At 48.2% G+C, this 10855-nt stretch overlaps 3 protein-coding genes across 3 annotated transcripts; 2 read left to right on the plus strand and 1 right to left on the minus strand.

The window, feature by feature from the left end:
- Positions 1 to 1446: 1446 nt before the first annotated feature.
- K441DRAFT_686844 (uncharacterized protein) lies at positions 1447 to 2877 on the plus strand (the record flags this gene model as incomplete). Its single annotated transcript, XM_067652031.1, has 2 exons — positions 1447 to 1973; positions 2094 to 2877. The coding sequence occupies 2 exons, from the start codon at positions 1447 to 1449 to the stop codon at positions 2875 to 2877; spliced, it is 1311 nt and encodes a 436-aa protein (XP_067504587.1).
- A 1533-nt stretch (positions 2878 to 4410) lies between these two features.
- On the minus strand, positions 4411 to 6544 carry K441DRAFT_705280 (putative caffeine resistance protein 5). Its single transcript, XM_067653582.1, has 2 exons — positions 5934 to 6544; positions 4411 to 5873 (listed from the first exon to the last, which is right to left on the minus strand). The coding sequence occupies exons 1-2, from the start codon at positions 6449 to 6451 to the stop codon at positions 4550 to 4552; spliced, it is 1842 nt and encodes a 613-aa protein (XP_067504588.1). The 5' UTR covers positions 6452 to 6544; the 3' UTR covers positions 4411 to 4549.
- A 1938-nt stretch (positions 6545 to 8482) lies between these two features.
- Positions 8483 to 9626, plus strand: K441DRAFT_705281 (uncharacterized protein). The gene is made up of 3 exons (XM_067653583.1): positions 8483 to 8798; positions 8855 to 9078; positions 9131 to 9626. Exons 1-3 carry the CDS (start codon positions 8624 to 8626, stop codon positions 9158 to 9160), a joined length of 429 nt encoding a protein of 142 aa, XP_067504589.1. The 5' UTR covers positions 8483 to 8623; the 3' UTR covers positions 9161 to 9626.
- Positions 9627 to 10855: the final 1229 nt, after the last annotated feature.

Raw genomic sequence — 10855 nt, forward strand, 5'->3', positions numbered from 1 at the left:
GACAGGACGCCTCCAGCATTGGCAACTGGGTCTGGCATCTGATCAGTTGCCTTTTCGCCCTAGAACGCAGCCACGGACCAGGTAGTCAACAAATGGACGTCCCAAAAAGAAACTCGATAATGCACAGTCCAGGCGTTCCCTTCCGGCGATCTGTCCTTCATTGCCGCGGGGAGCAAGCGATCTCTCAGGACAGCGGCCGCAACGATATGTTCTTTTCTCCACTTCCTTGTCGCCTAAACGGGCTGACATTGTCCATCGACGGGCACGTTTTGCTGGGGGCGAATGGGGCAATGTCAAACGCAGATCGTGCATTCAGTCCCCAAGCAGAGCCAACGCATGGGGCCGGATCAATCAATCAATGTCAAGCAAAAAAGTTGGTGGGCAGCCTTAGCGCACACGAAGCAAGCTTGAGTGCTTGATAAGTCCAGGAACACAAAGGAGCGCGCTGCCAGTCCCTGAAAGCCCGGGCGGTGCTGTGTGGCTTCCAGAGAAAGAGCGCGAGCGAGCCCTGAACCAGCGGCCCGAGGGACTACTTTTTGGAAGCTCGTTGCGCACGCACGCTGATGCTCTCGGCCTCGCTACGGCCTTGGGCGACTCGCGGATGATGCAGCGCTCCCCGAGTGCAAGAATAGCAACGGTTTCCGCCATACACGGCCGTCCATCAGCGGCTGATGCTCCATGCTCGCTCGATGCTCGATCCCCACCCCCAAAAGTCCATGCTCCAAGGTACCCGACGTAACTACCTATCATTGATCACACTGCGCTAGTGGCCGTGGCTTCTCCCACCTGCTGCGCGACAAAGCGTCCAAATGACCAGAAAGGCCATTTCTCTCACCGAGCCCGCCCAATCTTTTTATTTCGTCAGCCTGCACGCCGCTGCGAATGCCAATCCTTCTTCCTCTTTTTTCTTCCATTTCAGCCTTTTGAAACCCCCAATCCTCACAGTCCCGGGCGCTTGCATTCGAAACCTCCCCGTCCCCGTTGTAACGCAATATCCTCAAGAGGCACGGTTGTCGGCGGCGGGGTCCAGGACCGTTCCAACATTCCACCACCGAGCTGTCCATAATTTTTTTTGGCCTGTCCCAGCCGCTCCCTCCTGCCTACCTCCAAACAACGTCCAAGCACTGTGCTTTGCTTCTCAGCCATCACAGCCGTGCCACGGTCCTGCGTCCGCTCCTGCGTCCGCTGTCGCTTCGCTGTTCCAAGTCCACGTCTCCCGAGTTGTTGGGGGCTGTGCAACTTGATTTGACAGCATTCAAATTTCTGGCTCTCGCCTCGTAGCTTTGCACAAAGCAACGAGAATTGAGGGCCTTCTTCCCAATCGCCACCATGACCGTCCTCAAGGTATGCATTCTCCGTCCATGGGCCCGGCATCAGCATGTAAGCTGACCGCTGGCGATGCAGGAACCGACCACAGCTCGCCCGGCGAGCCAGCACCGACTTCCTATGACCTCTGCCGCCTCCACTCTACCCTCGAAATCGCGCACCCATTCGCACTCGTTGTCTGTGGGCTCAATAAATCTGGCGCACCGCGTAACTCGAAGAAAGAGCATGTCGTCGACGGCCGCAAATAATGTCGCTGCAATGGCTGTAGCAAAGGGCGTATCCGGGTCTGCTCTGGAGACAGGAAACCCGTCGAATCGACGCTCGTCAAAGGCTAGTCTAGGGCCTCGAGGGCCAAGCCTAAGCAACTATCCGTCAATGCCAAGTAGCCTCCCAAACAATGGTTCTGTCTTTGCTCCCTCTAGCTATGGTGCGCATGTTGCCAAGACCGGCGATGTAGTTGTTACTGACGGCCCGCCTCTCGCATCCATGCCGGAAAGCGAAAAAGGTAATGGCAAGGCGAGAATACGCCGTGCGAGCGAAGGGTCACGTCTCAGCAAAGGTGATTCCAAGAGAACAAGTGGTAGCGAATTGAGGTGTGAAAAATGTGGGAAAGGATACAAACACAGCAGTTGTCTCACGAAACATCTGTCAGTATCCCTAAGTCTGCCCTCCCGCATACTTTCACATTTTCAACCTCGAATTCCATCTTCCTCCCATGTCGCACAAAGCCGGGTAGTTTGAAGTTTCAGAGTTGACAAATAACGCAGATGGGAACATACCCCGGAATGGCAATATACCTCGAAACTACTCATCTCGAAACACCAACAAGTACAGCTTCTCGAAGCAGCATCCGTTCTTGTTGCCATGAACCAGGAAGGCGAGTCCGCTAAGGATAGTGATCACTCTTCAGTCTCGCCCGCTGCATCAGGTTCTTCGGACCTCCGCGACGACGATCTGAGTTCCACGGACACCACGCCTCCTCCACAGGTTGATGACGCCGTTGGCTCGTACTCGACAAGTCGATCGCATTTTGGACGGTCGAAACGCTTCAGCACAAACAGCAGCGCTTATTCGCAATCCTACCAGTCGACCTCGGTGTTCTCGGATAACGGCCAGGGCTATTCGTCGCACTACCGCCAATGGAGCAACGATGGGCGGCCAACTACCTCGGGCACCTCCGTCGCGGGATCTTATTATGAAGATGAGGACCAAGCGGATCTAGCCGCCGCAGTAGGCCTGCTCAGCTGCAGCTACGGAACGCCCAAGAGCGGATCGGTCATACTCCCGCCCGACGTACCCCCCGTCCCACCCTTACCAGCGCGCTTCCTAGGTCAAAACGCCGATTCCATCTCGGGAAGCACTACTACCCCCACGGCGCATCAGTCATCGATACGAGGTCACAACTACTCGCCCTACACGCACGAGAGCAAGGACGTGGACATGGATAATGACAGCCTAGTCGACGAAGACGAGTTTGATCATCACCATGCCGCGTCGCGAGATCGTATGGACGAAGACGACGACGGTGTTTTCGGCACCATGGAGGAGTAGATGAGAGCGAGATGCCAGCCAGTCAACCGCTCACCCAACCGCTCGGCTCCATCAGCCTCGCCCGCAGCACGCCCACGCTGCCCACCTCGCCTCCTTCCCTCTCGCCTGAAAACCCCTTTTCTCATTTCTAATGCCGTTTCCTTCCTTTCCGAACATCCCGCAAAGCCCGCCTCCGCATTATACCAAAATCTTCATTTCTCCAGCACCGAAGAGAGCCGAGCCACTTTTCCTCCTCCCCCTTATCTCGGTTACTATCCGGAAAATTGACAGCGCGCGACAGAGGCTCTCGAGGTTGAAGTTGCGGTCTTGATTTTTTGTAATTGCTTTTATCCAGATGCGTCGAGAGCGTGCGCGCTTGGGAATATTTCGGACAAAATCTATTTTTTTTTCTTTCCTAATCTATTTGAGTTTTAACGGTTTTCAGGACGAGATTGGGCTGGGGTAAAACGGCTCGTTTTGTGGATGATCTTTGTTTATTTTTTGCCGGCTTGCGGCTTCGAAGCCTTGGTTCTGAAAGGGAGGGAGAGGGACGGGGGGTGGGGATTGTACATTTGATCTGGCCGTGCGGCGGGAAGGGCTGGTACTGGTTTTGGTGCAGCGACGCGGGGGGATGGATGACGGATGGATGGATAGGGCTGGCCTTGGCGGGCCTGTTGGGGCTTTTGTGTGTGTGTGTAGAAATTGAACGGCTTAGTTAGGATCTTTCGGCGGGGTTTGGGCACAGTTGGATCGGGATTAAGCTTGTGAATCTAAAGTGCTTTTGTCGATTGGCCTCATGCTTGTATTTTGCTGTGGGCCTCAATTGGGGTCAACCCGGGTGCAGATTGGATCTTGTCAAATAGGCTAGAAGACGTCCCCTCCTACGGTATAGGGACAGAAATGGTGAAGGAGGAGTTGCCTTTGTCCTGCCAATTCATTGGTGAATGCTACGCCAATGGCAGGATGGATGGCAAGGCTATCTATAATGAGCTTTATCGGGGAACTGAGGAGTTCATGCTTATATAGATGTTTGCTATATGCGTATATGAACTGGGAGATACCCCGAATTAATTGAACGGTCCCCTCTATAGCGTTACAGTATGAGATTTTAACGAACCTCCCTACGGAGCTTACTGGCCCAAAGCTCAAGTCTTGTTACAGTATTGGCATCCATTGGTCTGTAATGGAGAATCATCCAACAGCCAACCTTCCGTCCTCCAACGATTGCCCAAATCAAACTGATGTTGCTCTCGCATGGACCTGGTTATCCTACATGGCATCGAACTTCGGCTCTGTTCTATCGATTCTTGGTTGCACACGAGTATTTCAACAAGCACGCTGTTATTACCAAACACGGCTTTGTTAAAACGGCAATATGCTAGGAATACTTGATTTTAATTAAGCACCGTGATCGAGAAGAATTAAAATAATGGGCGCAAACATGTCACAAATTCAAGAGCTATCAATTCCCCTTGAAGGACCAGACAGCTGAACAATATTTAACCCAAAGATTCACCGCCAGCTGAAACTGCTCCAAACTCAAATATATGTTGTGTCTCGATGCCATGGCGCGTGGGTCAAATGCATCAATTATGATAGCTCTATGTATGAAATATTAAGTTTAAGTAAAAGACCACTATTAAGCCGAAGAACTCTCCAATTTGCTCCAGCCGTGTAATTTCTATCCCTTTTATTATTTCTTATCCTCATGAATTGCGAACTTCGACTTAGCCCTCAATTTCGCTCCTTGGAAATACAGATAGTACATCCCAATCCATCCGAGAACAGACAGCCCACCCAAAAGCGAGACACCCTTCCCGATCCCCAAGTTGATATACATGCTTCTGGAGAAGAGGACAGACCCAAAAGCGAAGAGACTCCTCACAAAATCATTGCCCGCAAACAGACTGGCAGCGTACTGTGGATAACTGAGGGGGATATACGCAAAGATTGCTTGAAAGACGATGAAGACGGTCAATGGGTAAATGGTAAGAAACACTGTCGGAGCCATCCAGTGAATGTCCGCTCGGCTTGTCCATGCGAATAGGAAAAGCGAGATGGTGGGCCCGAAAACCATGATGAGAGCAGGCTTGAGCACCCCCTCTTGCGGGCCCATTCCATTCTTTAGGATATCTGGGATAACGACCTTGAGGATGAGCAAGTCGTAGAGCGTCATTCCGATGATGCAGCCGACAGCAATACAAACAAAGACAAGACCGATCTCCCCCAGGTTGAAGCCGTACACGCCACCGTAGACAAGTGGGAAGACCTCGAAAAAGCTGTAGTACGTGCCATAAATGATTCCAGAATACACGCTGGTGAAAAGGATAGCCGGGTCTTTGATGTTGATCTCGATGGGCTTTAGGAACGCATTCTTCGCGATTTCACCCGCCGTCATATTTTTTTGGTTAAGTTCGGACTGGCTCACATAGCGGTCGTTTCCAGTGAGCTTCCTCAGCCGTCGTGCACGTCGTAAAAGGATGTTGTCTTCCAGAGTTTCAGGCATGCTAATAAACCAGAGGACAAAGACCGGGCCGGACATCCACAGGATTTCCCACAGCGACCATCGCCAGCCCTTGGCTGTCACTGCAAAGCCCGACAGTAGAGGTCCGAGAGCGGGTGCGCTAAAGCCGGCAGAAACCCAGAATGCAACAGCAATGGGAACGTACAGCATGCTATACATGTCTTGCATGGTTGCTGGGCCAGTTGCTAANCATGGGCTTCCAAAAAAGCCTTGTAAGAATCGGAGGAAGAGCAGTCCTCCAAGGTTATTCGCAAGTGCTGTTGGAACAGAGAGAATGACGAAAAGGGCAAACGTGACAATATAAGGGACGTTGCGGCCAATTATGGGGATCTCGCTCATAGGGGAAAAAATGAGAGGGCCGATACCGTAGCCGAGAACGAAGAGCGCAAGGCCTAGAGATGCTTTGAATTCCTGAACGCCGAAGTGGGCCATGACCCCTAGCTCACTGGACACGTAGATAGCGGAGCTTGCGTAGACTGCAAACGTATAGATCCTAGGCAAATTATTAGTAGGGAGTTCTAGAAACGGTCATGCTTGTGTGCGGAGCTCCTACCATATGAGAAATGAGACGTAAGACTTCTTCTTCTGAGACCAGTTTTGGGGGTTGGCCTGGTCGTCTGTTGTGTACCATGTGACCAGAACTTGACCTGTTGAAGTGATGACTGGTTGGATAGGCAGGCTCAATGTTCGCTGGGCGATAAGCTCTCGTTCTACCTCAAATCTCTCCCTGGTGTGCGGTATGGTCTGAGTCCTCGACAAGGACTTGACTGAAGTCAGCTTCTCCAAGCCGGCACCGGATCGATGCGTTTCCGCCTTTTCGACGTCGAAACCCTCGTCGCGGTCTTCTTCCGTTGGGACCCTGTCGATTTTCTCATACTCCTCGGTTGGTGGAGTTGGTGGTTCGGGTGGAGTATCGACCTCCTCATTCACCTTCGAGAGCTTTTGCTGATGGGCCACACGCTCATACGGAATTTGGAAACTAGGCTCTTCTTCGGGGTAGCGGAGCAGTCGGTTTCCGGAAACAAATCGGATAATCTGGCCCAGCGCCGCTTCTCTAATAAGTTCTTTCATTTTGTTTGATTTTACGATAATGATTTTCCAAGCAAACAGGATGTGAAATTGATATGAAAACTGCCGTGTCACCAAGATATACGTTTCTCAGACGATTGCCTGGCAGAGAGCCAGACGCTAACGTCCAGAACACGATTATTAAACGCGGCCGAATCCATATCCGCCTGTGTTGTGACTCAACGCCGTATGGGTGCCTTTGATAGGAACAATTATGTTGCTTAGTGAGGGTTAGTAATCGTCAAGTAGAACACCCAGCAGCGCTAAGGGAAGTGTGCGTGCGAGCTGGCCAATGAACAAGCCGCAGGTCTTGGGGGGGGAGGAAATATTGGAAATACATGCCCCTATTGCAAACAATCTCGGAATCTGCGACAAAATCATAGACATCACGTATAGGCCTCCGTTCACGACATAGGTAACAGGGTTTGACCGCTCCCTAGGTCATGACTGATTTGAACACCAAAAGTCGTCAGATTGGCCCCCAAATGTCGCCAGTTAACTCGGGATCCTTATCTGAGGACTCTTCGTCGCTTAAATCGCTTATATTATTGTCCTCCCGCCCTTCCTGGGGGTCCTCTGGTAGAGTAGCTTCTTCTGCCACCTTCTTGGCGGTCTTTTGAAGTTTGCTTGACGCCTGGAGCGGCAGTATACTTTTAGATAATAAGCTAGCTATAAAAAGAAAGCGGTCTGCTAGCGCGGTCTTAATCCAGGGAGCGGTCTTAACCCCGTTACCTACGTTGCTGATAAACAGATCTAAATATATTTAGCACCACAAAAGACAAGTAATCCCTCCGCGCGCTCCCCTCGTATTCGCTTCGCTCCAGCTCTCCCATGACTAGAACGTCTGCCTAGTGATATTTCCCCTTATGCTTAGAGGCGTCGGAAGGGGCCGGAAAGAGATCTAGCTTGCGTTTGCAATCCGAGCCGGTAAGAGGTAAGTTTGGAGATGCGTGATATATAGTGCGTCCTCCTTACAAGGGGGCTACCTAAGCGGGCTGCCGCTCCCTCCCTGCAAGTTTGGTGGCAATATAGTAATGTCCTACGAAAACAGTGTGGATACGACTAAAATGCCACAATACTTGCAGGGAGGGAGCGGCAGCCCGCTCAGGTAGCCCCCTTGTACAAGAATCTTCGCTGGAAATCCTAGAACCATTCCAGAAGGCATTATAAGTTGGAACCTGCAGATATTCCGTCCAACGGCCGTTAATAATCTGCGGGTTTACACTTTAAGCGATACGCTCAGCCTCAGCTAACCACTCTTTCCCTTCAAAGTATTTCTTATAGAAGCCTTTGGTATCCGTGTAGACACAGCCGTTTATCTCTTGCATTATTCGCTCGTCGATTTCGTCGTGAACCTGTTCGTTGGCTCGCTAGGAGGAGGTAGACTTGAAGGGTGTGTCGAATGGGCGCAAGTCGAATAGAGTCGGTGGGGTCGATATCTATCCTGTAAGAACTGCGAGGAGCGCTTCGCAAATCTCTTGGTCGGATGCATAACTATCGATCCGCTCGAACAAGGAATAAATGACCTAGCGTCGAAGTTACTGGATTCGATACGAGTACGATGCTAAAGAGATCTCGCAGAATGGTTCCAGAGCCATTTCGAGATGGGCACGAGCTAGCGGACCCGTCTGCAAAACGAGGAACAGTTCGAGTGCTAAGTCTTTGGCATCTAACTGGGTTAGCCGGTCTACCGTGAGGGTTTGGGTTCGCTCCCGCCCGGTACTTCTACTAGCTGGGCAATGCGTGATTCCAGACTTCCCGAGATGCCCAAATTGTCACATCTCGACCCAAGGAGGCGACGGAACTCGTCTAGCTGTACTCCAATTGAGTTCTTTGCGATGATATTTGCGTTGGAGAGTACAGCCATAGTCGGCTACAGGGAGTGCATATAGATGTGGCGAAGAAGGAAATTGGGAGCATTTTAACGAAGGTTTGACCCAAAGCGGGTTAGTTCGCGGTTAAACCTCGGATGAAGGTCTAACCCGGGAATGCTAGTGCTGATTCAAAAGCTTAACCCAACTGTCGTGAAATTTCTAAGAGACGACTCATTACATCAAGGCCAGCTTCATTAAGCATACGCACCTTGGATTCTCAGCTAGATACCTGAAAGCTTCTCTCAAGAATCAGTTGTTTCATCGAACTTAAAGGTCTTTATATTAAAATTTCTTACCGGCCATGACATCATACGCTTCTGATTATCCCGATCTACCATTTGACCCGGCATATAAGAAATACTTTGAGGATTTCTACGCTACAACTGATACTCCCGATGCTCATGAGAAATATGTTGAATTTTTCACTCCAGACGCAACGGTGGTGGTGGCGTTAAAGCGCGTGAAAGGGAAAGCTGGCCTGTGACCCCCTGCTGAGAAGAATGTGACCTTTTGTTCTGATTACATTATCCAGAAATACTTGCCTTACGGAAAGGAATGTGGGAGAAGGTACGGAGTAGGCTCCATCGGCCACTGAAGATATTTCCATATGGCCCGAATGCGAGCGAGGTAATGCTTTTTGGAACAGTGCAATATGGCTTGAAAAGTGGTGGCCAATCAAGTGTTGACTGGGCTGCATATGCACATTTGAAGAAGGTTGATGGGAGCGTGAAAATGGATTTCTATCAGGTGTATCTTGTAAGTAGTAGGGAACAGACTGATTCTGGATACAACACTGAATTGCGCATAGGATACTGCCGCTCAGAGTCCTGCAAAATGATGACGACAAGAAGACTTCATATATATTTACATTTCTACTCTTATAAAGCTGCTGAATATCTCCAAAATCAACATCAAAATGCTTATTTGCTCTCCAAGTAACCGGCAGTGTGGTTTAAAATAAAATCTTATCTGATAAGATCAATAAATTATTTTATTTTCGTATTTGTTATTATTTTTATTAATTAGCTGAAAAAATTTAGTCTCTTAGCATACCCCGTTTTACTTTGTCCAATATTAAGAATTCTATTAACTACTATTCCTATTTGGTCTTTTATTATATGGCATAATGGCTTCTAAAGTAGAGTTATTTATCTTCTTATTGTCACGGGAGTCACCCGCGCACGTTCGTCCCGTGACACCTACGCACATACCACCACTGCCCCTATATCTTCGACCACGTTTCCTGACCTGTTCCTGTTCTGCATCGAACGTCTTAAACCATCACACGTCAATGTACTTAGGACGGCCAATAGCTAGCAATCAAGCTTATTTGTAAACTGCTTTGTCGATTTCGTGACACTTATATACTCTTAAATCTACTAAGGTTAAAGGACTAGAAGCTAGTATACGCGGGCTATTAGACATCTCTCTCTACGAGTATACTCGGCCGCCGTACGACTATAAACTAGAAAGATATAAGAAGAATAATATCTATTACTATAAATACTATATAGATCTACTACAGGGTTGGGTAAAATCTAATCTTATCTCAATACGATCGACGATCGATATGATATCTCGTATCAATCAAAGTATCGTGATATTCTCTTGGCATTCCCCACAAAATTTTCTTTCATTGAATTTACTACTTTTCTACTGCAGTATTGTACAAAATATGGCTTTAGAAGCGGATTCATCTCTTCTTAAAAATACTCCTAGCTTAATTAAGAGCTCTAGCATATAATAGGCATAGCTTCAATCTCTAGTCTATAAATTTACTCGCCTACTATACGAGAATAAGCTAATATATAATAAAAAGAACCGAAAGCTTATATACTTGTTACGGACGCTTTAAGTACAATGTTACGACTACTTGGAGAGGAGTCAGAAGAAGCTAGTTGGTTAATACAAGCACGGTCTAGGATGGAACCCGTGGAACTATGTGATGAGGAATGGTAACCAAGGTTATATGAGGTGCTATAAGAGGAACAAGAGGAACAAAGGGAACTTACGTACCTTACGTATAAGACGTATATTACGTATAAGAAGGATTTCATAGGAGTATAGTTGTGTATTTAAGGACCCTTAGTCCCTACCTAGATAGTTCCTTCCTTATAGTAATTCTTAGAATACAATTAAAGTTAATCTGTTAGGCAACTACTCTACTAGTTATTATTACGTTATTGACTTACTTATAATACCTATATACCTAGCCCATTAACAGAACCTATTATAGTTCTTACTATAAGGTTTTGTTATATAATTACTACCACGGTTACGGTTTTAATAAGTTAAATAACATGCCACCAAAAGCAGCTACTATAACGCCATTAACGGCGGCAACTATGTTAGGATTAGGTAATAACACTAGTATAGTAAATACTGACTTATAATAACCTGTGATAGTAGGATAGTTACAAATAATAGTTAATTAGTTAACGGGAGATAATGCGGCACTTAAAAATAGGATTAATGGGATAGGAGCAGTAAAGGTTAAGTTACTATTAATTAAAAGATTCTTAGGAGAAAGATT

The sequence above is a fragment of the Cenococcum geophilum genome, assembly GCF_001692895.1.
Source record: "Cenococcum geophilum 1.58 unplaced genomic scaffold K441scaffold_18, whole genome shotgun sequence".
NCBI lineage: Eukaryota > Fungi > Ascomycota > Dothideomycetes > Gloniales > Gloniaceae > Cenococcum > Cenococcum geophilum.

Bases quoted from the DNA above. Each gene is read 5' to 3' on its own strand.
- K441DRAFT_705281 (XM_067653583.1), top strand. From the start codon at position 8,624: ATGACATCATACGCTTCTGATTATCCCGATCTACCATTTGACCCGGCA. The intron at 8,799-8,854 runs GCCTGTGACCCC...TACATTATCCAG, and splicing joins GCGCGTGAAAGGGAAAGCTG to AAATACTTGCCTTACGGAAA. The intron at 9,079-9,130 runs GTAAGTAGTAGG...AATTGCGCATAG, and splicing joins ATTTCTATCAGGTGTATCTT to GATACTGCCGCTCAGAGTCC.